This window comes from Schistocerca piceifrons, chromosome 8 (assembly GCF_021461385.2).
Source record: "Schistocerca piceifrons isolate TAMUIC-IGC-003096 chromosome 8, iqSchPice1.1, whole genome shotgun sequence".
Classification (NCBI taxonomy): Eukaryota; Metazoa; Arthropoda; class Insecta; order Orthoptera; family Acrididae; genus Schistocerca; species Schistocerca piceifrons.
This window is the reverse complement of record NC_060145.1, coordinates 232,761,709-232,788,879: the sequence shown is the minus strand read 5'-3', so window position 1 is coordinate 232,788,879 and position 27,171 is coordinate 232,761,709. Positions and strand designations below refer to the sequence as shown.

General features: G+C 36.9%; 1 protein-coding gene across 1 annotated transcript in view; it reads left to right on the top strand.

The window, feature by feature from the left end:
• LOC124712230 (xanthine dehydrogenase/oxidase-like) overlaps positions 1-27,171 on the top strand; it is a gene marked incomplete at its 5' end in the record, with an annotated part of 311,678 nt that overhangs the window by 97,135 nt on the left and 187,372 nt on the right. Inside the window, 3 exon segments of the mRNA XM_047242525.1 lie at positions 3,159-3,352; positions 18,115-18,338; positions 18,485-18,587. Coding sequence (XP_047098481.1) covers positions 3,159-3,352; positions 18,115-18,338; positions 18,485-18,587 — 521 coding nt within the window.

Below are 27,171 nucleotides of genomic sequence, written 5' to 3'. Positions count from 1 at the left end.
TTTCTACAGAATCCAAACTGATCTTCCCCGAGGTCGGCTTCTACAGTTTTTCCATTCATCTGTAAAGAATTTGTGTTAGTATTTTGCACCTTGACTTATTAAACTGATAGTTCGGTAATTTTCACATCTGTCAACACCTGCTTTCTTTGAGGTTGGAATTATTATATTCTTCTTGAAGTCTGAAGGTATTTCGTCTGTCTCACACATTTTGCTCACCAGATGGTAAAGTTTTGTCAGGACTGGCTCTCCCAAGGCTGTCAGTAGTTCTAATGGAATGTTGTCTACTCCTGGGGCCTTGTTTCAACTTAGGTCTTTCAGTGCTCTGTCAAACTCTTCATGCAGTATCATATCTCCCATTTCATCTTCATCTACATCCTCTTCCATTTCCATAATATTGTCCTCAAGTACATCTCCTTTTTATAGACCCTCTATATAATCTGTTCCATCTTTCTGCTTTCCCTTCTTTGCTTAGAACTGGGTTTCCACCTGAGCTCTTGATATTCATGCAAGTGGTTCTCTTTTTTCCAAAGGTCTCTTTAATTTCCCTGTAGGCAGTATCTATCTTACCCCTCGTGAGATAAGCCTCTACATCCTTACATTTTTGCTCTAGCCATCCCTGCTTAGCCATTTTACACTTCCTGTTGATCTCATTTTTGAGACGTTAGTATTCCTTTTTGCCTACATCACTTACTGCATTTTTGTAATTTCTCCTTTCATCAATTAAATTCAGTATCTCTTCTTTTACCCAAGGATTTCTACTAGCCCTCGTCTTTTTAGCTACTTGACCCTCTGCTGCCTTCACTATTTCATTCCTCAAAGCTACCCATTCTTCTTCTACTGTATTTCTTTCCCCATTCCTGTCAATTGTTCCATTGTGCACTCACTGAAACTCTGTACAACCTCTGGTTCTTTCAGTTTATCCAGGTCCCATCTCCTTAAATTCCCACCTTTTTGCAGTTCCTTCAGTTTTAATCATCAGTTCATAACCAATAGATTGTGGTCAGAGTCCACATCTGCCCCTGGAAATGTCTTACAATTTAAAACTGGTTCCTAAATCTCCATCTTACCATTATATAATCTATCTGAAACATTCTAGTATCTTCAGGGTTCTTCCATGTATACAACCTTCTTTCCTGATTCTTGAACCAGGTGTTAGCTATGATTAAGTTATGCTCTGTGCAAAATTCTACCAGGCGGCTCCCTCTTTCATTTCTTTGCCTCATTCCATATTCATCTACTACATTTCCTTCTCTTCCTTTTCCTACTGTCAAATTCCAGTCACCCATGGCTATTAAATTTTCGTCTCCCTTCACTGCCTGAATAATTTCTTTTATCTCATCATACATTTCATCAATTTCTTCATCATCTGCAGAGCTAGTTGGCATATAATCTTGTACTAGTGTAGTAGACGTGGGCTTCGTGTCTATCTTGGCCACAATAATGCGTTCACTATGCTGTTTGTAGTAGCTTACCTGCACTCCTATTTTTTTGATTCGTTATTAAACCTACTTCCGCATTACCCCTATTTGATTTTGTATTTATAACCCTGTATTCACCTGACCAAAAGTCTTGTTCCTCCAGCCACCGAACTTGACTAATTCCCACTATATCTAACATTAACCTATCCATTCCCCTTTTTAAATTTTCTAACCTACCTGCCCGATTAAGGGATCTGACATTCCACACTCCGATCCGTAGAACGCCAGTTTTCTTTCTCCTGATAACAACGTCCTTCTGAGTAGTCCCCACCCAGAGATCTGAATGGGGGACTATTTTACCTCCAGAATATTTTACCCAAGAGGATGCCATCATCATTTAATCAAACAGTAAAGCTGAATGCACAGTAGTACATGGAATTCACTGTTTGGTTAGGTGGGACAAATTCTTTGTGCATAATTCCCTCGGTATCAAAGAAAATAATGATCATCCTCTTCACTTTGCACTTCACCTGTCTTGTTTTTTGGGTCTTGAAGAGCCCAGGCTCTTCCGTCGGGATGATTGTTGCTTTGTCTCTGGTTTATAACTGTACGTCTCTGTAGCACTTTTCCCGAGATTCATACAGAATTTGATACACACACGGTGTTGTGTTTGCAGATCCATCATAAAATTGCCACACACCAAACACAGAGTATTACAGAAATCACTGTGGACATACAACACATCCTCCCAGCTGAATGCCACTCTGCACACTGACTCATCAGATATGCAGGTCTTGCCATCTAGTGGTGCAAAGATCTACTACTCCTACTTTCCAGATGGCAACACCAGTCCCAAAACTTTTGGATTCCACCTCATACTTTCCTGTTGGTAGCACATCAGTTGCACTCAGACTCACTTTAGTAATGTTTCTCCTATGGAGGAAACTATAAATGCCAATCAAAAAACTATTCAAGTGCTGTACCATCCAGAATCAATACGCCAATTGGAAAAATAGCTATGAACATACCGCTAATGCACCAGGTAGAAGAGATCTGTTTGTCAGTACACTGTGTCCCGCTGTCTGAAGAAGTCCATAACTGTTTGCTGTACACCCTCATCTGACAGGAATCATTGACCCTTCAAGGCCTTTTTTTAAGGAACTGAAGGAAGGATAATCAGATATTGAGAGATAAGGATTATTGGGTGGGTGCTTCAGTGTCTCCCACTTCTCCATTATAGATGAGGCTTGCCTCCCTGATCAACTAGTGTCTTGTGTCGAGCCACAAACAACTGGGAACTTGGTGCATCATTCCACATTGGTGGTTTTTGATAGACTTGCTGCTCCATAAACATTCTTCATTCTCTGATGGACATCTACCAGTGACTGTTCTTCAAAGTTGCCATGGTCCGTATTTACATGTTTACTGCATGCATGTCGGAAAGGTACAAGTGCCACACAAATTGCTTTCCTGTATGTTGGTGCTGATATATCTGCACTGAAGTTGTATTATATTGCATATATGCCGTAGCCATGCTCTCAAATGGAAGCTTTTTGATCGCCCCTTATATATTTAATTTGCTAGGGAAATTTTGACATAATAACTGCATACTTTAAATATCTTAAAATACACAGTAGAATATAGCAAACTAATTACCTGAGTGCTGTATCTGCATTTTTAGAATAGTTCAAGGTAAAGACTATATTTGTTTCAGAATATAATACCAAATATTTGTGGAAGAAGTGGGAAACCATGTAATGAAAACTGTGCCAATGATAGTGACAAATGTGATCAACAGAAAGTGCTCTCAACACTACATTTGGAAACACAACATGCAGAGTGGTTTAAAGTTGGACACATTGATGATATTTTCCATGTTCTTGGTACAAAGTCTGATAAAAAATATATGCTGGTAGCAGGTAACACAGCACATGGTTAGTAGAAAAAAAATCTTTCCTTACATTTATCTTTTGTATGCAATCCCATTCATAAGTTATTACTTGCAGCACCCAGCTGCTGGAAGCACACTTGTCTTACTGATGTGATGTCCACAATTATTTTATTGGTGTTTATTACATGTATTACAATACTATACTATTACTATATAGTACACTGGCTTACAAGCTTTAAGATGTAACATAAGGCTTAAAAATTCTCTACCATAACTAGGAATATGGTAATGGCAACTCCTTCATGGAATGTATTTATTTATTTACTTATTTATTTTTATTTGGTCTTGTGACATCTTGCGCATATATAGGACAAGTCAAAATATAATACAGAGGTAAACATTAAAAATTTTTCACAGAAGGGCAATACAGAAACTTACCATGATTTCACATTCAACATAACTAACATTTATTACTTTTGTATTTGATATCTCACAAATGATTCCCACAGACAATACAATAGACAATACATCCATATGAACACATTTATGCATAAAGACAATACAGAAATTAATCATGATTACACATTCAATATTAGTGACATTTACCAGACAATAGTGTTCAACAGTACATATGTATGGTTGCATTTACTATATCTGTTTGCTATATTATATTTCTCATATAGAGGTAATATTTGCTATGACTAGTAGTTTTACTTAGAAGTAAGATACTGTTTTACACTTCACTCACTGACAAATTCATAAACCAAGTAGAAATTGAGGTTCATCAGAAATAGCTTTAGCTTTTTTTATTTGAACAGGCTTTCTTTACTCATTATTTTTATGCTAGATGGGAGGTGCACTATGTGCAACTGTGTTGTAGTGATTCAACCTTCTACCATCTTGAACACACAATATTCTAGATATGAGTGAGGGATGGTAGAGATCTACCTACTGTGCATCACATGTTTATGTGTGCAGGTTTAAAATCAGTTGCGGGAAGAAAGTAGATGTGGTGGCTGAACGGCACCAACAAGTAACTTACGGACAATCCATAGATGTGTTAGTGAGTGTGTAATGAAGAACCATTGAGTTTACATGCTGCTCTGTGCTTATTGTGCCATTGACTATTGTTAGTTATAACAAGAACAGTTGAAAAAGTACTATTATGGACTCTTGACTCAGCCTTGGTAGAATCAAGATGTATTTTCTGATTCATCTTAAGGAAGTCATGGTAGTCAAGCAAACTTTCTTTTAACTGTAACTAATTTTGTTTCTAATGCTTGACAGTATGAGATACTTAAGAAACTTACATATGTATGTCGAAAGTGTTAATTATATTGTGCATGAAAGTCAAATACATTGTTAACTGATGAAAAGGAAAGTTTGTATGCCTACTCATTTTATAAGTAGAAAGAGGCTTGAAAGTTCCTGTACCTAGCATTATTTGACAGAGAAGAAGTCAAGAGAGTTTCCAGCAGCCAGCTATCCAGTAGAGAAGTGTGGCTGCAAATCCCAAGTAACTCATCTCATAAAGAAGTGGGATGTGGTTTGGGGAAATAAATCAGTGTAACTCAGACCCACACTCACACTGTAAGTCATCAGAATGTTAGAGTGCTGCACTATGTTTAACACTTTTCTGACATAAGAGATGTGAGTATTATTGCGATTTATTATTTCATGGTTCTGTACAGGGCTGTTTTGTTTATTAGCATTGTATGCTGTTAAATATTCTCTTACAAAGACTATTGCTTCATGTAGACACAAGGGTGGATGGTTGGGGATCTTAATGTTTGGGAAAGAGAAAGATGTGAATTTTGCCTCTTCTTGTTGCAGATGATTCTAACAGCTCATTTTTGTCTTTTGATTGTAGTTTGGCTACTTGGTGAATTTCCCCAGAATAAGATTCCATATGTGATTGCAGATTGGAAATGTGCATGATATGCCTGCAGTACTGTTTCTCTATTACTGCTCAAGTTCAGTATCCTCAGCATATAGCAAATAGATGAAATTTTACCTGTCAGAGACTGAATATGTGTATTTCATTTGAGATCATCACGAAGATGTATTCCCAAAAATTTCACATCATCAACTCACAATACACAAGGTGTGTTACAAGAGTATTGGACCTTTGGTTGGCAAAAATACATTTATTAATTTGGAGGTACAGCAATGTAATCCCCTGCAATGCAGTTCCTATACAATGCACACACTTCTCCTATTGCTACTGTCATTTTTAGACACACTTCTGGAATGTGTTCTTTGCAACAGTGATCAGTTAGGACATTGCTTTCTGGATTATGCCTTTTGTTGACTCAAACTGTATTCCTTTCAGAGCCATTTTTAGCTTGGGAAACAGCCGAAAGTCATACAGAACCATAGAAGGGGAATAGGCTGCCTAACTAACTGCAGGAAAATTGTATTGGTGAGGAAAATTTGAATGGACGGATGCAGTATCATGATAGTGTTACCAAAATTTTGCTACCCACAGATCCAGTTATTTGAACTGCACAACATCACAAAGGTGATAAAGGACTGTCAGTTGGTATTCCTTTGTGATGCTTTGGCCTTGTGACTCATAATCATGGTGCATCATCCCATGAGATTTGAAGAAAACAGTCAACATGACATTGACATTGCTGCAGATCTGCTGTGCTTTTACTGTAAATATGTTCACTGTGATAACTGAGCCATAAACTAATGTCTCATCCCCTGTGATCACATCATTAAAAAAGTTTCAGTTTCCATTTGCATTGTCCAACATGTCATGCAGTTTCTGGAGAGCATTTCTTCCCCAATTTTATCAGCAGTTTGTATATGAATTTTGTAGACATTCTCCTCATGCACAAATCAACAGTCAGAATTGAATTTTCTCATCCAGTTCTTACCCCTTCCTCATTTGCAAGCACTATGAGATGACACTCTACTTTGACCAAAGTCCTCACTTGGTCAGTGATATTTGTATTTCAATTGTTGAGGGTAAGCCTGAATGCAGTTAGCTGTCCACTAACATTCGTCCATTTTTGAAGTGGCTTCACCATTCCTTTATGCACGAGTTGCATCTGGCATTGCCACAAATGCTTGCTAAATTTTCTGGATATTTTTCACTTGTTATCTCCAAGCTTTTGGCAAAATTTGATGCAATACTGCTGCTCGGTTTGTTACATTATTTTTCAAATTACTGGAATGTGGTGAGCACTTACTATATTCCCTTTAAAATAACTTTGTCACTGGTGTTTCAGTGAGCTGAGCGGTAGGGGACAGCTGAGTTGAGAGGTAGGGGCAAGCTGCCATGAAACTGTAGTGGGTGCCACAGCCAAGGTATGTTGGCTGTTTAGAAGATATATTCAGAGCCTTGTTTAGCATGGCTGGCTGCATGCCAGCAACAATGCCTCTCACTGCTGCAATATATCAGACACAAACTTATTTTAGTTATTTTAATTGAAGTACACATATTGTCACTTGCACACTAACTGCCCATGACTGACACTTAATGCCAGTTGGAAAAAATTCATAAATGCAGATGAATGTCTGCCACCACCAAATCAAGCCTCCTGCAGGAAAGAAGAAACTTGGATAGTTTTTGATCACATCTTTCAGTTGAAGTCAGATATAAAATCCTTCCATCTACTGTGTATTATATAAGTGCAGCCATGCTGAAGATTAACTGATCAAATTATGCACTTCCTGTTATGGCATGGAATATATAGAGTTTTAAATAATACCTACTGAATCAAATTGGCTTGATGTCTATTTTTAGTTGGATTTCCAGGTCATATTTTGAAACTACAGAATGGAGTACTGATTTTTAGCTCACATAATTATGTATTGACTCAATCTTCAAACACATAATAATTAATACATTTCTTGTTTCTCACTTTAATGACCATACTAACTGAAGAACAACTCAACAACAGCTTACATGCTTGTCCTTGCACTGACCCTTGTGCAAAAATGTAACAAATCCATTATTAGAAAATACTTCTGTAAAGTTATATTGAGAAACTTCATATTCCCAAAAACTTAAATTTAACAGTAATTTTTACAATAAGGAACTGACATATATTGTTTCCTTACAGACTTTCTCTTTGATAGAAAATGTTGTAAAGCATAAATTGTAAACATTTGTTTTTCATATGTAAATTACTGTTTAAGTGCTTAATTATTTTTAATAGTAATATAACCTAAGTTTGAATGCTAAAGTTACATTATTTCATTACCTTGTGAACCATGTTAATGTTTATTAATGACTGGTCTACTTACAGTTTTATAATTGGTCTAAGTTTTACACAGTATCTTTACAGAACTTTCTATTAATTTCCATGTCTCACACAAAAAGAACATTTACTTGAGTAAATTATCCAGTTTCATACTCTTGCAAATGACATCTCAGCTATGTTGCACAGAGGACAGTCATTCATTCCAACTGGCATTAGATAGTGGATCATGAATGTGAAAGGAATAAGCACAATCATAAATGTGTGATAACATAATACTCAATGAACTGTATTGAATAATTCTTTAAGGTCTGTGAATTGTATACTCATACAAGAAATCTAAAGCTTTTACATCACAGACTCTTACATTACAAGCACATAAATGAGACTGAAAGCATTGTTAAGTTTCTTTCAGATAATGTCCTTTTCCTGAACTATCTACAAAGCAATGTTTTGCCACATCACCCCTGTTGACTAGAGGCCGGGACAAGGTAGCTGTACCGTGTGCATGTATTCCTTAGTAAGCTCTGAAGTAGGACATTGTCCAAAACTAAGCAACTTTTTCAGTTTTGTTTATGTGCCTATTGATGACTGAAAACTTAAAATATAAGGTGTCTTGTTAGATTTACACCTTCTGTTATTTAATTATTAGTGTTACTTGCACAATATGATCATGCTGCTAAATTATAATAAAATCTTTTGTTAATGATCACCCTTGAGTCTAATTCATTCTAATGGCTGCCATTTGTGGTGTAATGTTTGGGATAACTGTTGTGTGTCCTTGGAAAATTTTATGCTTTTTTATTTCTACATCTAGAGACATTTCTATACTTCTGTGTTCTCATTTGTGTGTTTTATTTTTATTTAATGTCCAAAAAATGTAGTTACATCAGACACTTTTTGCATGAGTTAGTTGCAGGAACAATAAGAAGAAATTTAGCTTTTTCTGCATCTTTTAAATGGACTTTAACAGTGCAGAAGGTGGTACTGCCAGTTCTGAATCTTCTTGCTCTTTTATGACATTCCTCTGTGTAGAAAACATTATAAGGACTGAAGTTTATTCTCATAACATTACTGTCATCATAAGACACTAAAGGCACTGCCTTGTTGGTGTAGCCATCCTCTTCCATTCCTTGTCATCTGTACCATTTGGCTGCTGTTGCTGCAGTTTATTCTATTGATAACAGTTTGTAATGTAGATGTTCTGGAGCTGTGTCTTGTTTTTCCCAGGATTTTTTGTTCTGAGGTGTTTTTATTAACATGCAATATCAAATTGTGTGTCCAAATAATTTAGTTTTCCTGCTACATATCATCTAAATGCTTTTCTTTTTAATTTCCTTAGTATTTTTTCATTGGGTTTTCCTTCAGTCCAGGATGTTTTTATGTTTATGGCTCTTCACCATATAAAAGCTGCAGCAAATGCCATATTCGGATGTTCTGCTTGTTTTAAAAGGATTTCAATGGTCAATTGCACTAAGAATGAGGCTAGGACAGCATGCTATCCTCTCTCTACTTGTGTATTTAATTTATTTATAGGAAGTTCAGTGCAAACAATGAATAGCACCACCAAAGGTATCAAATTGTCTCTGTGTCCTCTAACTTTTTTCTATTCTTTTTTCACCAGAGTCCATAGCATAATGTGCTCCAAATAAATGATTTGGTGAATATATATTTTATTTGTATATTAAGGTGGTTGTTCATTAATAAATTACTATTACCTTTGGATGCTTCTTCATTCCTTGTAATTCTTCTTTTTCTGGATATTCCATCATTTGAGTTCTTTCAACATCCATTTTAGGTCTTTTTTATCCTCTGTTGTAGCAAGCAAGTTGCAAAATTCATTTACTTGCATTACTGTGGTGTCGAAAACAATTTCACAGTGATTATGTTATCCTAAGTAGCAGCAAAGTTTGCATTGTGAAAAGTTCAAAAGATAGAATCATGTTCTGTTGTGAAACACGTCAGCTCACACTACAGATCAAAACAACAAAAGAAGTACTGCCTACAACGGATCTAGAAGCTACACAGTGCTCAAATGGACAAGGCAAAACCAAAATTGCAGAGGTATGTGATGATTCCAAACCACATTGTAAATATGCAAATAGAGATAAATTGATCATTTCACAGAAGCTACCCTGCAATCCAGCCAAACAAACACAAACATTAAGTCATATTCGTGAGGCAAAAAATATGGAATAGTGTGTAAATTTAAGTGAATCAGTGGGAACAATATTAAAACTAGTGATCAAACTCACAAAAGACAGTGCTGAAATAAAAGAAAAACTCGATAAAATACAATATGCTAAAAATTATAGGTTAAGAAAAGACCAATCAAAATCTGCTTATAACCCAGAAATATCCAGCAAAAATAAACAAATAAGCATTTCATGGCCTCAGGAAAGGAACAAATTACAGAGACACTCAGTGAACCCATGACAAATGACTTAATTTGTAGTTTAGAAAAGTACACATCCCAATTAGCCTCTACTGCAATACACAGTGGATACTGCAAGACACAGTGGAAAAATACACAACAAACAAACGCTGCCTATGGAAAATGAAGTTACTGGGGAAACACTGAGTGAGCCTAGAAATTCACAGAGCATCAGCAAAATAATACAGCAAAAAACAAACAATAAAAGCATTATGTGAAACGCAGAGAAATCAACAGTAAACAAACATTCTTGTGATAATCAGACTGATTAACAACCAGTTTTTCACAAAAAAGGAAAGAAAGTATGCTTTTACGACCCAAACAGTCCACCTATGACTAATAATCAAATAAATCCATCTACAGAGTGCAAACAGCCTTATAAAACCACACCTTAGAGCTCTAGACAAAATGAAAACCTCGAAATACCCATTCTTCAAATATCTGAAACAACACCAGCTAGAAATTTCAATGTTAGAAACAGGCAAACAAACATTATAGGCACCTTCAAAAAACAGGAAGAACTGTATAGAGAAGAAAAGGCTTGGTTTCAGCTGAGTCAAGTTAGAAACAGTACAAAAACTGAAAATGTAATCAGTTTCCTATGTAAAACTTTCCCTGAGTTCAATAATTGTGAAGTAGAAAAACTAGCTACAAAAGGTCTTAACAGCAGTTTCAAAATTGGCGTTGACTTCAAACTAAAGGAAAAAGTAATAAACAGTTCTAGATGGCCTAAGAATGTAGTATTATGGCGGTTTTTTTTATTCCAGAGAACATTCAAGGCAGCAGTATGATAGAGCCTACTATTGCAACTGCAGGTCAACAAAACTGGAATTAAAATAATGTACCCATAGTTTTAGCTAGTGTACATGTGATCTGTTGTCTATATATATATAGAAGATGCAAAGCCAGATATGATATGTGTATGTGAGCACTGACTCGACAAAGAAGAGGCTGAAAATTACAAATGCATTGAATACCTAGAGATGGTGAGCTCATGGTATCAAGAAACTACCACTCATGGAGGCAAGTCTATGTATGCCAATAAAAATCTGAACATTAGAGATGTGGACCTGAGAAATTACTCCTCAGAAATGGATTTAGAACTGGCTGGCTTAGAACTAGTAGATATGAATACGATTTTTGTTTCAGTGTACCATTCACCAAATGGAAATTTCGAAAATTTATTACTAACTTAGAAAGTTGTTTAAGTCACATAACATACCTTAAACTGAAAATTGCACTGTGTGGCAATCTTAGTGTACACATAGGTGAAAATAGTACAAAAGAGAGAGCGTTCTTGAATTTAGTAAATAGTTATGGTCTCTTTACAACAAACAGACTTCCAACTAGAGGTAATGTCTGCCTTGACACCATTATTACAAACATGGATACCTGGAGTTACAAAATAAAAGTAGTTGATGCAATAATAGCAGTCCACAGTACATTAGTCATGGAACTACAAACGTAGACTATGGGTAACCAACAGACAAAGACATGGCAATCAAATTATGTGTTTTACAGAAGAATAGTGCCAAAAGAAAAACTAGACACTTTCAATGCCTCACTGTCCAGTATAAACTGTCAGAAATTAATTACAGAAGCAAAACCCAATGAAGCCTTAAATGTTCTTTTCCAGACACTAAAAACCAAATTTGTGATATGCTCTCACTGATACCTAAGAAAAGCCAATCAGGTAAAACACAAGGAAAACAGAAAGCACTAAATGCAAAAACATGGTACATACCTGAGCTAGCCAATCTAAAAAAACATTGTTCTAATGTGGAATGACTGTGCTAAAGCAGCCACAGTTCCAAAAAGTAAACAACTGTTACACAGCAATTACTTAGAGGCCAAGAAATTTTACAAAAAAAAAAGTAGAAGAAGCTAAAAGGAGAGGGAATGATAGATTCATAAGAGAAGCCTATAATCTGTGCAAAGCAGCCTGGACTCTAGTAAATGAACATAAGAAGAAGCCTACTTCCTCTTCTAATGCCTGCAGTCCTGATGACTTCAATGACTACTTTATCAAAGCTATAGAAAACACTGTTGCTGAAATCTCAGACTCAGTTATAGAACCTGCTGTTTACTTACCAAATAAAACTCAGTAAATTTGAAACAGGGAAAAAAGTACATGCAAATGACATGGTGAAAATAGTAATGTCTTACAAAACTTCAGAGAGTCATGATATCTGCATTATTTCCTGTACAGTCCTAAAGAAAATTATTGGAGAAATAGCATAACCATTAATAACATTTATAAACAAATGCTATCTGCAGGAGTTTTCCCAGATTTCTTGAAACTTGCAAGGACAGTACCAGTTTACAAAAATGGAAACCCAGATAATGTGTCAAGTTTTAGGCAAATATCAATCATTCCTGTACTAGCAAATGTGATTGAATCTATCATGAAAGATCAGATCCTAACTTATTTTGAAGAAAACAATCTCTTCATAGATGCACACCATGGGTTCCACAAGGGAAAGTCCTGTACCACTGCATCATTAGACCTATTAAGAAAAGTAATATAGGCATTCAAGGAGAGAGAGTTTATGGCACTCACACTGTGCAATATGAGCAAAGCTTTTGACTGCATCCCCCACAAGGTCTTGCTCAAAAAACTAAAAAGCTATGGTGTGGGAGGTACAGCCCTAGCTACACTTCAGTCTTACTTGGAAAACAAAAGGCAGATTGTTTCAATCCAAGGAGCAACATCCCAGGAACAGAAGCTAGAACATGGTGTGCCACAAGGTTCAGCCATAGCCCCACTCCTCTTCCTCATTTTTGTAAATGATCTAAGTGAAGTTGGTGAGACACTACAATTTGCAGACGACACCACTCTTATTGTCAATGGGGAAAATTCTGCCCAGGCAGACATGAAGTCTGATGTACAGTTCGAAAATGCTAAAAAATGGTTCATCACGAACAAGATGAAAGTAAAAGAACAAAAAACCCAGCGTATGGTAGGCAGCCTTCGAAAAAACACATACTCTGACCATATAAAATCTGTGAAACTGTTAGGCTTCACCATGGACCACAAACTCTCGTGAAATGAACACACTGTGCATGTATGCAAGAAACTCTCTCATGTAAAATACCTCCTATGAAGATTAAAAAAAGTGATTACAGATCATTTTCTGATAACTGTCAACTATGCTTTGTTACATAGCCACATTTTGTATGGATTACAGCTATGGGGTCATTCAGGAGGCTGCAAGAATGTGCTGCTGCTGCAAAAGAAGTCAATAAGAATTCAACAAATGAAACAACAAGTTTACTGTTACCAGTCACCGTTTTATTTTTTCCATGACGCGTTTGGAAGGTTTAAACCTCCATCATCAGGTGGATTTACATTAGTTAGTATTACATATGTGTGTATGTTGTGTTACGGCTTTGGAGGAACTTGTGGCACTGCCTCCAGTGGTCACAGGTTCCTTTTTCTGTCATAACACTTCACATGTGAAGTGTGAAGTGTGAAGTGTTACGACAGAAAAAGGAAGCTGTGACCACTGGAGGCAGTGCCACAAGTTCCTCCAAAGCCGTAACACAACATACACACATATGTAATACTAACTAATGTAAATCCACCCGATGATGGAGGTTTAAACCTTCAAAACGCGTCATGGAAAAAATAAAACGGTGACTGGTAACAGTAAACTTGTTGTTTCATTTGATGGCAGTAACAGTCACGGTAAAGCCTAACCTAAAAACGTTCACATTTAAAGTCAATAAGAATTATTACATTGAGCAGTAGCCAGGAACACTGCAGACCCTTATTCAGAACATTGGGAATAATGACTGTTTATAGCCACTTTGTATTATTATGCCTCATCCACATAAGGGAAAAACTAGACATCTACAGCAAGAGGCATAACATCCATAAACATAATACCCGCAGCAAAAAAGACATATACCTACCAACCTGCTACCAACAAGAGACAGTTTTCCAGTGATCGCTGTGAAGATGTTCAACAAACTACCTGTTGAATTTCAGACCCTGCCACTGGACATTTTCAAGGAAGAAACTCCTGAAGGTCTAAAACAATGCCCACTATACTCTGTCCAAGAATTCTTTGACTGTGAAGAAAACAAATGGACTCAGTGAACATGACATAGTCTATATACATTACCTGTATAAAATTTAGATGTTATTTTGTAATTCATTATATTGCAAATCACTTGATTGTAACTTTGACACAGTCTGTCCAGCCATGGTTAGTGAATGACGAAGACCTTGTAATAAAGGGTAATAAATGATAATTAGCATTTGACTTTGTATCTTGACATTTACCCTTACTTATGTAACTGATTTACCTGTCACATTACTTGTGTTTATTCTTGTTTTGCAGTTGTCCAACGTATCAGACAAAAATTTTAAAATTTTGTTTTCCGTCATTTTCAGAATCTAGTAAAACCACTGCATCATTATTGGTTTACCATTGGTTTTATCCCTTTGGTGCTGCTTTCCCTTGTTTGCATTCCACTTCCTGTAAATAAATTAAATAAATAAGTAGAGAGAGGACAGCTTGCTATCCTAGTTTCCTTCTTAGTGCCACTGATATCTATTTCTGCCCTCTGTTTTTTGCAAAGATTAAGAATCCATTTTTTATCTCTTCAGCCTGTTGCAGTTTTATTCAGTATCTTCCAGTCCATTGAGTCTAAATTCTTGTCTAGATTGACAAATGTGACATATGTTTTCCTGTTCATTGGTTGTAAGATCATTCATCATGCTATTATGTGTTCCCTGGTTCCTTTTCCTCTCCTAAATCCAAATCAACCATTTTATAAATTTTAGTTAATTCCAGCTTTTAACCTTTACTTAACAATATTGGGTACAAGTTTTAAAGCACTGCTTATTAATGCTAAGGATCTGTCATTTAAAAAACCATTGACATTTCATTTCTTAGATATGGTGATTGTTTTACATTTTATTAATTCCATTAGTAGTGTTCCATCCTCTTAGCAGACACAAATAAATCTGTGCAGCTGTCATTTTGCCTTGTCTCAAGCACTGTTTAATAATTCAACATAAATATCATCTGTTCCTGACAGTTTGTTGTTATTCGAGTTTTGTTTAAAGACCTGTGGATTGTGCCCTGGCAATTTGTGGTCCTTTGAGCTCATTTTTCACTATTTCCATTGTGCTTATGTAAACTGAATCATCTCTGCATGATAACTTTTACTATAGCAACCCACTTCACTTTTTATTTTTTCAATTGAGAAAAAAATGTGCATTAAACAGTCCATAGTTGCACAGTGTGAAAGAAAATATTGCACAGAGTGAAAGAAAATATTCATAGTGTGAGGCTCATATATATTTTAACACAAATTGTACATAATGTAGAACATTGATATTTACTCCAACTAGCATGTTTTAGTATTAAATAATGAGATGAGTAAAGAAATCATTCATTGGATTGAGCAGACACTGAACAATGGCTAGGCTTCTAAAACACAAATTTGATCATTGGAGCTCCACTTATACATTTGGGTTTCTCTTTGGAGCATGTGAGGTAATAGATGAGTTGTGGCGCTCTGGAAATATTTTAAGTTCAGAGTTGGTGGCACTGGTTGGGCTGCTTGTCAAGCCATGACTCATTAGCAACTGTGTTATGCCGCACAACTTCTGTACCGTGGTCCAGCTGACCACATGGCTGGGAATTCCATGGTGATGCAGGAGATGTGCTAGGAGTGCCAAAGATGGCAGACTTTGTGAGACTTTAATGGCAAATAGGTCACAGATCTTATAAAAATTAATAGTAGCCAGATGAATCACGATACCTTAAAAAGAAACATTACATTACCATTATTTGCACAATGATTCTGATGGTGTAATCAGATTTTCAATATCTTTATTAGTTTAAAGTTTAGTATCTAATGATAAATTATACAAGTAACACGCAGCAACAAATTTCCAAAATCTAGACAGTTCATCCGATTTTGTCAGTCGACATGTCTTTAGAAAGCTATTACTGTAAACTTAAATTGGTATGAATTACCGGCATGTAACTTGAATATTACATGAGTTATTGGAGGTCAAAGTGGCCAATTACTGATTACTATTAATTGTGTCAGGCCATAAGTACTCCACAGTGACACGAAAAAATGGTAGCAGCATGCTTATAAATATATTTATTCATCTATGTCTTTGTTTATATCTGATATATACTATTCATGAAGAAATTGGTTAATTATTTACTGTATTTTAGAAAGCACAGAGGAATTAGGATACTGGCTTACTTCTGTTCTATTCCTTTGATATATGTTTATTTAATCTCTTTATTTATTGAACAATGTGTGTTAGAGCATGTTTATGGTCCAGCTATAGGAATATTTATTTAATTTCAAGATATTTAAATGTAAATCCAGTATTCTGAATGTGTTTCATTATGTTTGTGAGTGTGCGTTGGCTTGGAGACAGGGTGCAAGCACTCTAGCCAGTCACAGCAACCGCTCCAAAAAGGACACGTGGAGAGACTGTATGGAAGTGTGGGTGGCAGTTCTGAACAGTGAAGCATGAGGGACAGTGGCAGAAGGCACAGGAGAGTCTTGGATCGTACGGCATGAAAGACGCATGGTTGCAGGAAAGACTTGGAGATTGGAGCAGATTGCACGCAGTGGCGGGAGATAGAAATATTTCGTAGTGCCGACTTGTGCACTTGTGAGATTTCTGTGGCTTCTGCGGTGAAGACGTAGTTTGCATTTAGAAGTGAATATCTCATGAGCTATGTTGTTGCCCATAACTAATTATGTGAAGTAGGAATCTATTGTTTCCCTGTTATTCAGCTTATATTTCATTTAATTGCTGGACCATCAACACCAATAAGTGTTTTAGAGGGACAAACGGCATTCTTAAAGGTACATCTGCTATTGTACCCATCATTTAAAGTCATTAAAATAGTACTTGCAGAATTTATTTAATTTCAATCTTTCATTTATAAATTTCTATATAACATTCAAAATTTGCAACTGCCGAGTGATAGGAACCTTGGACCATTCGATTCATGTGTACATTCATATTATATATGAATATTATAGAGGGAAACATTCCACGTGGGAAAAATATATCTAAAAACAAAGATGATGTGACTTACCAAACGAAAGCGCTGGCACGTCGATAGACACACAAACAAACACAAATATACACACAAAATTCTAGCTTTCGCAACCAACGGTTGCTTCTTCAGGAAAGAGGGAAGGAGAGGGAAAGACGAAAGGATGTGGGTTTTAAAGGAGAGGGTAAGGAGTCATTCCAATCCCGGGAGCGGAAAGACTTACCTTAGGGGGAAAAAAGGACGGGTATACACTCGCACACACACACATATCCATCCACACATATACAGACACAAGCAGACCTATTAAAAGGCCTTTTAATGTGGATGGTTATGTGAGTGTGTGTGTGTGCAAGTGTATACCTGTCTTTTTTTCCCCCTAAGGTAAGTCTTTCCGTTCCCGGGATTGGAATGACTCCTTACCCTCTCCTTTAAAACCCACATCCTTTCGTCTTTCCCTCTCCTTCCCTCTTTCCTGATGAAGCAACCGTTGGTTGTGAAAGCTAGAATTTTGTGTGTATATTCATATTGTATACTGTAGACTCAGCAGTATTTGGCTTGTGATGTGGCAAATAAGTATCCCAGTCCCTAGACAGTGAAACCAGCCAAAATTTTTAATATTTCAACTTTGAGTCAGAGGGTACATAGTTGAGGGCCACCACACCACCATTTCATTTTTCTTAGAAAGTCCACAAGCACCACAAGCAAACAACACATATGGAAAGACAGAAGGAGAAAGACAGAGAACGACAGTCTTGTTCTAGTCAGGCAATGAAGGCTTTCATGATTAGATGTGTTAGTTGCTGCTTTTACCTAGTTAAACTTTGATTTTCAAGGAGAGTAATTCATTTGCCATATCAATAAACTGTTCTTCCAAATTCATGAGTCTGACAACCCAAAGACTGCATTTTTGTTTGAGGGTGCTGATAAGCAGGTGTGTCTGTTCTCTTGTAAAGTAGTTATCATTCTTTATTTATTTTCATTCTGAATACATTTATTCCCTCATTCATTCACAATAGTCTGTTGTTATTTTAATATTTATTTTACTATCCAAGTCTAAATTTTTTTTAAATATACTAGTTTGTATGTTTTTTATTGCTGATTGCAGGTGTGTATCGAAGAAAACCTGACATTGAGATATTCATTGATGTTAGTGATGTTGTGGAACTCAAGAAATTTACCATTGATTCAGAGATAACAATTGGTGGAAATATGACTCTAACTGAAGTTATGGAGCTACTTTATGATGTTTCAAAATCAGACAAAAATTTCAGTTACACCAAAATGCTTGCAGACCACATAGACTTGGTGGCAAATGTTTCAGTTAGAAATGTAAGAATACATTGCACTTAGCACTGGTACTGAGGTTAAGCCACACTTAAGTTTTGAAAACACTTTTATAATATGATTTATTTCTCTTTGACCTCACATTCCAGTTAGTAACTGTAAAGGTTTTTTCCTTCTTTTCTTTATTACAGGCAGGAACAGTTGCAGGAAATCTGTCAATTAAACACATGTATCAAGAGTTTCCATCTGATATTTTTCTCATTCTGGAAGCTGCAGATGCTAGGATCAATATAGGTACAGTACGAACACTGAAAAAGTCCATGTTTACCCAGGTTACACCTTGCTAGGACGTACAATTATTAAATTTATTGAAGATAACTAATGCTGTAATATTTATTTTTGTATCTTCACACTTTTGTTTTTCTTTCTTTTTTGCATGATACTCTTTCTGGTTATTTTGGAGCTGGGTAGCTTATTTAAGATATCAACGTTGCCTTAAAAAGAAAGGTGTTCCCTGAACTTTAATATACTGCTACAATAGTACTGTGAACAACAATGATGTTTGGGAAAAGTGATAATTGCATCCCCTATGTTTTCCACGTTACATGAACTGCCCTCATTCTCTTCAATGTAGAGGTATTTTGAATATTTCTCTATTTAGTATATTTGCCTATATGGACCAAATGTAATGTACATTTTATATGTAATTTCAAATATGATTGTGGAAGCAGAATTTTTTGGGATAAATTTGGAAACTTTTAGGTCTGTCATTTTTTTAAAAACAGAATAATGTTCGCACAAAAATATTTTATTGAAACTACAAGACTGCTGCCTAAATTTCTGTTTTCCCATTCATTCACTGAGCTCAGAACAAGAATTTGAGACTTTGGCATCAAATTCACTTTCTTTAGAGTTCTCTATAAAGTGTCATAGTAAAGAGTGATCTGAATCATGTCCGTCGAAATTAATAATGTCATTCAGCAAACCACCTTTTGAAATACTATTTTGTTGTTGTTCTTGATAGTTACTGCAATCAATTTTCTGTTCTGCTGCTTAAAATGATAAGAAACTGACATAATTTATTTTTTTAAATTGAACTAATGCAGATTGGACCAGGGCTGATAAATTAAATTCACTGTGGTAAATGAAGTGAGTCTGATGTGAATTCTACTTAACATACATGTGCATAGCCAAAATAATGTATTCCAAATTATAGAAAATTAATATAAAATTTGGATAAAGCTTAAGAGATTCAAAAATAACACTTCTTCCCCACCCATCCTGTATTGGTATTCCACCACCCACCTAACCTATGCAATATTTCTGTTCATCCCTACACAACCGCTGCTCTCAATGGCTTGCCTCATGGCTCATATCTCTGTAACAGACCTAGATGCAAGGCCTGTTCCATACAGCCTCCTGCCACCACCTACCCCAGTCCAATCAGAAGCATCACCTATCTCATTGAAGGCATCCATTGAAGGCAGGCTAATTGTGACACCTGTCATGTGATATACAACCTAAGCTGAAACTACTGTACTTTATTATACATGGGTATGACAAACAACAATCTGTCTGCTGTGACTCTTCAAGCTTTCCCGGTGAATATGCTGTAAATAATCTTCACAGGTTTGCTGCCAGATCATGTTGTGCAAATTCCACCTAGCCACCAGCAAGGTTGAACCACCTGAAGATGTCGAACAGTTGCTCTGAGGAACTATTGTGGAATTTGCACAGTGTGATCCAGCGGTAAACCTGTGGAGACTATTTACAACAATCTGTTTATCCCACCAACAAACTGTGGCCAAGAAACAGCTGGACCATCCAGATGCTGAGGTTGCTGCCCATCACAATGTTTTTGATTTTAATGACTGCTTCTCAGCCTGTCCACCTGGATCCTTCCTACCAACATTATCCTTTCTGAATCGCACAGGTGGGAACTCTTCCTGAATTTTATCCTATGTTCCCATAAACCTCCTTACCTCAACCTTCATTAGTCACTGTCCGTCATCAACCTATTCCTTCCCTGTTCCCACTACAAAGCTGTCTATTCCACAAGCACACCCAAACTCTTTTTAATTTTCTCCTTTTTTGCTGCCTCCCTGCCTTCTGTCCAACACCTTGAATGCACCTATTTGCCCTGCCCTCTGTCCCCCTCATCCCTGCATGCTCCCACAAGCAGCACTTTACTGTCCCCCATGTGTAACCTGGTCTCCCTCCCCCTCCCTGCCCCAACCTCCTCCTTACCCTTAACACCCAGACTGCTTCTCTCATCATGCACAGTTGTGCAGAGTCTAGCCTCACCACCCAGAGATAATGGGCATGTGCGTGTGGGCTGCATTTGTGTGAATCTGTGTATGTATGTTGTTTATTTCAGAGAAGGCCTTCTGGAAAAATGCTTGTGTGTTAGTAGTCTTTTTACTGTGCCTGTCTGTGACTCAACACTCTGCTGTATAGTGAGTAGCAATTTATCTTTTTAAAAATATTGTCATAATTCCATCCTGGATTTTCCATTGTTTGATTCTGCACATTAAATAAGGTCATTACATAAAACATTAAATGTGGGTGTAATTATGAATGTCTGATCCAGAAATAACATAACCGAATCCTTAGCTTTCAGATGTTTTAGAAGTTCCTTTGTTGGGAGAAATGGAAAATCTGAAAATAGAAAGTAAGACAAACAAAAGATATGATGATGATGTGGAACAGAAGTAACTCTAAACAATTGATGAAAAGGGATGCAAGGTTCAGAGGAGACTTGCCAACAAATTGTTATAAAACATCATTAATGACCTGCAATAATCAATATGTCATAGATGAAAGCTGTAGTTGAGGAACATCCAAGGTTTTAACTGGGGAAGTGGTTGCAAGACAAAGAAAACAAATGACTTAACAGAAATATGGAAAGGAAAAGCACAATGAGGATGAAGCCATACACAGGTAGAAAGTTAATACACTCATGGCCATTTACATTAATGACTGATGTTGTGTTAGAAAGAGATGCCACCATTGCCACAACATGGTGAATGGTGTAGTTTAGAGTGTCACAAAATTTGAATGTCATCACAGCATGTACACATGTTCAACACGTAAGTGAATTCCAGGATGGATAAGTCATGTGATATCAGTGAATGGGTGATCACAGCAAGATCATGGGTATGTGACACATGGGAAACTTCATCTCTGGGTTAGTGCAAGTGCTCGACTTTATAACCTCTGTACTCCCATTAGAGCAATAAAAATACTGTTCAGAAACTATTATTGATAGTTATTTTTCCAAACTATACATAAAATGTGACTTCATTACAATCAAATATATGTTCAACTGTGTAAAGGATGAACAAGAGAGTGAAGGTCAGATATTTATGATGTGTGATTTCAATAAAAATTTAGTCGACATTGGAGATTTTTCTTATTGATGCTTGTGACACAGAAGTCTAAGTCAAAGATTTCTTTCTGTGTTGATTTCAGTAAAGGTCCTCAGGTTTTTAAATTTTATGCATTAGTAAATAGTAAGTTTTTGCAGGATTTTAGTGTATATTCTTTTTAACATGTGTTCATAATGCACTTTCAAGATAACAGAGTCCTGCCAACTTACTACTATGCCACGCCAAAACATAACTCACATTCCAGGTGAATAAGAACAAAGATCGCACAGTAACACTTGAAAAACAGTGATATTATACAGACACATTCAGAGAGTCTACAACCTGACATTTATTTTTACAAGGTTTTAGAATTAATTTACAAATATAGCAATAAAGATAATTTCTTATGTAATTATGATTTCAAATAAAAAAAAAAAAAAAGACTTGAGAGAAACCATATCATTCAAACTCACCTCCTTCCTGTGCTGTACAAAAGTCACCAGCCTACTAGTGTATCCCTGTTGGCAGACAGTGCACTGATATTAGCATACATGCAGGGACATTTTATGGCATGTTCAAAGCCGATGACTTGATATTGGGACTTACGTCAATAATCACATGAAGTGATGTGTGCCACTTCCCACAGTTCAATATTCAGGCAGTTGTCATAGGTATTTTCATGTGGGGGGGGGGGGGGGGGGGGGTACTTAAATTGGATGAAATGAGGATCCCGCTAAGTTTTTATTTATTTTATTTATTTATTTCATGTTCCATAGATCCATATGGGAACATATCCCTGGATATAGAATGAGTCAAGGTTTTTTTACAGATTATTGTTTTGTGCACAGATACATTGATCTTATCATTAGATTAAAGAAACTGTGAAGTTTAGCATATACCCTTGCATATTAGTTAAGATACAGGACATCTGAAAGAATGTACAGTCATACATAAATTTGGGTATTGTATTAAGTTACACTGTACTTACAGAGTATGGTTAATCAATTGTAGAGGTCACACAGTAAGGTTTAAGCACAAACAAGAGATTCTATGCATTTTTGCTAAGAAATTCATCAATACTGTAACAAGATTCATCTAAAAGGAACTGCTTCAGATTTTCTTTAAACTTTGGCATGTTTCCAACCAGTTCTTTGATGTGCAGTGGAAGGGCACTAAAAATCTTGGTGCCACTGTATAAAACCCCCTTCTGGACCATGCTTTTCGTTTTTAGCTCATAATGGATATCCAGTTTCCTTCGGGTGTTATAACTGTGGTATGAGCTATTGATTTTGAATAAGTTGCTATTTTTTGAAACAAAGCACATCAGGGAACAAATATATTGAGCAGGTGTTGTAAGGATTTGTAGAGCTCTAAACAGATCCCTGCACGAGTGCCTAGGATGTATTCCACACATCATTCTTATTGCTCGCTTCTGTGCATGGAACACTTTTTTTGCTATTGGTTGATTTCCCCAAAATATTATACCATAGACTATAAGTTGGTGAAAATAGCCAAGATATGCATTTTTTATTGTGCTCATTTCCCTAGTGTCTGAAATTATTCTTAAGGAAAACGTTGCTGAGCTTAGCCTTTTGCACAGATCTTGAATATGGTGATGCCACTTCATTTTGCTATCTATATGCAGACCCAAGAATTTGGAGGACTCCCAACCTTCAATATCTCATGCTTACCAATTTTTAGGTTCATTTCATTAGTAACATTTGTGTTAGAAGAGAAATGAATGTAATTTGTCTTTTTTGGGTTGACTGTAAGGCAATTGGTTTCAAACCAGTTTGTCAAATCTGCAAAAGCTTTATTTGCAGCCCCATTTGACACATTCCCTGAGATATTATTAACTGATAAAGTGGTGTCGTCAGCAAACATGAGTATTTTCCCATATTATGTACATAGTGCTAAGTTATTTATAAATATTAGAAAGAGTGATGGGCCCAATACTGAGCCTTGAGGTACTCCTGCAGTAATGGAGCCCCATTCTGAAGATACCTGGCCACCATGCAGTCCTTCCACGATTACTTTCTGCTTTCTACCACACAGGTAGGATTTAAGCCACGTGCCTACGGTTCCACCCATTCCTAGAGTCTGGGCTTTACTCAAGAGAATACTGTGACTTACACTGTCAAAAGCTTTTGACAGGTCACAGAATATACCAACTGTCATCATATTATTATTTATGGCTTCCATAACATTGTCAACAAATGCATGTATTGCATCCACGGTTGATACCCCTTTCCGAAAGCCAAACTGGCTACTGCTGAGAATGTTATATTTACTAAGATGCCCAACCATTCTGCTATGCATCAATTTCTCTAGTACCTTGGAGAAAACTGAGAGTAATGAAATTGGTCAATAGTTTGTAGCCTCAGTCTTTTCTCCCATTTTATAAATTGGTCGTATAAGCCCATATTTTAGCCTGTCAGGAAAAACACCTTCTTCCAATGATATGTTACTAATATGGCAGAGGACTGTACTTATTTCTTTACAACAGTACTTCAGTAACTTGCTGGAATTGTTGTCAACTCCAGCAGAATTTTTACATTTTAAAGACATAATTATTTTTTCTAATTCTATCACTGTAGTTTTTCGAAGATGCATCTCATCTATTTTGTTAGTTAAGGTGTTATGCAAGTATTTTGTAGCTTTCTTTACAGAACCCTAGCATCCCATTTGGTTGGTGACTATTAGGAAATGATTGTTAAAGATATTAGCCTCCATTTCGGGAGCATCCACCGAAAGGCTCCCAGTTCTTAAGCTAATCACTTCTTTGGCGCATAGGCTGTTCCCCGTCTTGCTTTTAATACATTTCCATATGGTTTTCATTTTGTTATTTGATTAGTCAATTTCCTTTTTTAGATACATAATTTTATATTTCTGGATCACCTTCCTTAATATTTTAGAGTACACTTTATATTGCCACATCACTGCAGTATTGTTAGACTGTCTGGCTGAGGGATACAATTCTCTTTTTGTTTTACATGAATCCGTGTCTTAAATGCAGGGTTATATTGATTTTCTCTGACTCTTTTATTTGGAAACACCTCCTCAAAAAGATTTAATGTTAAATTAATAAATACAGGGTGGTCCAAAAGTTCAGAAACACCCTCATAAAATTCAAATGGAGTAGCAAACAAGGAAACAGAGTCCCTACACACGAGGAACAGGAAGGGGGAAACTTTATAGGCTATACCACCAACATGGCGGCCATCTTGAAAGCCGCCATCTTGGATTCAGCTCCAAAATTTCAAATGGGAATGTGGTCATGTGACATATCAAACAGATAGAGAATTTCACTAGAAAAACAATGCCGTTGTTATTTCAAACATAGCATTATTCATTCTCGGGTTATAGCCAGTTACATGTAGCAGTGGTGGGACGCTAGGCAGCATGTGTGTTATGTGCCAAAGAGACATTATGCCGATGTTACACAGTCCCGAGAGACCACTAACAGTCATAGGAATGGCTTGATATGTTGTCCATAATGTTGGATTGTTAATGCTATGCTCCGAACCCAGTCCTGATGAACTTTGACCAATACATCTGGCTGAATTTGACCACACGCATCAACAATGCACTGCTTTGGATGATGCAAATCCCGTATTTTCACAGAATGAACCAGTGCTTTGACATCACCTCAAAGGCAAAAATCCAAAGGAGTCAAATCTGGTGAACCTGGTAGCCACTCCACAGCACCCCTACGACCAATCCACTTTTAAGGGAACTGCACATCTAGGTATGCACGCACATTGTGCCCATAATGTGGTGGGGCTCCATCATGCCGGAAGAATTCTGGAAATGTCCCGTCCACCGTTAACAATGACGAACACACTTCTTCATCCAATAACCTCAGATAACTGTTGGCTGTTAACGTACCATCAATAAAAAAAGGTCCAACGTCTTAAGTACCCTACACAACATACCAGACCATCACTTTTTGTGAGTCGACCATTTTGGAAGCATCACTCCAGTGCAGATTTGTGTCGGACCAGTATCTGTGAGTCTGCTTGTTCACTTCACCATTGATAAAGAAATTGGCTTCATCACTGAACAGCACCTGACAGGGGAGATGTGGGTTTATCTGCAGCTGCTTTGTCACCCATTCTGCGAACTGTAGCCGATGATCTGGGTCATCCTCGTTCAGGTGTTGGAGCAGCTGAATTTTGTACAGGTGCCATTTGTGCTGCGATAAAATTTGCAGTATGGAGGTATGATAAACCCCACATTCTTGTGACAGGTGATGAGTACTCCGTTGTGGACTCTTGCTAAATCATGCCAACATGCTCACTGTTGTTGCTTCATCGGTGGCGCTTTTTGGTCTTCTAGCCTTAGGTTTATCTGAGACAGAACCTGTTGCTCAGAATTTGGCCAAAAACTTGGCAACTGCGCTGTGAATGATGGGCTGTCTGGTTGGGTGACGACTGCTGAAATCCTCAGCAATGACCCGTGTGCTTGTTTCTCTTGATATCAAGATGATTTCAATACATTCTTCATGTGTTAAGGACATTTTGTAACCTGTAAATAAGGAAACAATGATTAAAACGTTAGCATGAGTAAATTATACCTAACAGTTAAACACATGTAACATATCAGGCATGGGATAATCACTTTGCACCGTTTCAGACTCCATTTTATGACTTCTCAGTATGTAATACTCACACTGCTGAGCGTCCCACTGCTGCCTCAAGTAATTGGCTATAACCCGAAAATGAATTAAGCTATGTTTAAAATAACAACGGCATTGTTTTTCTGGTGAAATTCTCTATCTGTTTGATATGTCACATGACCACATTCCCATTTGAAATTTTGGAGTTGAATCCAAGATGGCGGCTTTCAAGAAGGCCGCCATGTTGGTGGAATAGCCTATAACGTTTCCCCTTTCCCGTTACTCAGGTGTAGGGACTCTGTTTCCTTGTTTGCTACTCCATTTGGATTTTATCAGGGTGTTTCCAGACTTTTGGACCACCCTGTACATTAAATTTTGTGTTGAAATCTGCTGAGTTGAATACTTCAGACCAGTCTACTAACTGTAGCTTCCGCCTGTATGTCTCCATTGTTTCTTTATTTATTGGTCTCACATTTTTCCAGATAGCTTTTGGTTTTCTGTTAAGATTTAAATGGGGGATTGTCAGAAGTATAGCATCATGGTCTGACAGCCCATTTAGGACTTGACTGACTGTCAAGCTACTGTACCTAGACTGGTCAGTTGCCCTAGTGGGAAATTCAACTACTTGTGTTGGATTGTAACAGCTCATTAGTTGCTCCAGCTCCATTCTGTCATAACTTTCATTCAGGAAATTTACATTAAAGTCGCCTGGTATTATGACTGAAATGTTTTTTCTGTACAATTTTGATGACATTGCTTCAGTCTGTTTGAGAAAGATTCCAAGATTCCCTGCAGGTGCTCTATAAATAAAGTTTGCCACTGTATCTCACTGGTGGACTATTTGGGTGCCGACTGCCTCATTAGAAGCGTCTGTTCACCAACCTACAGCTAC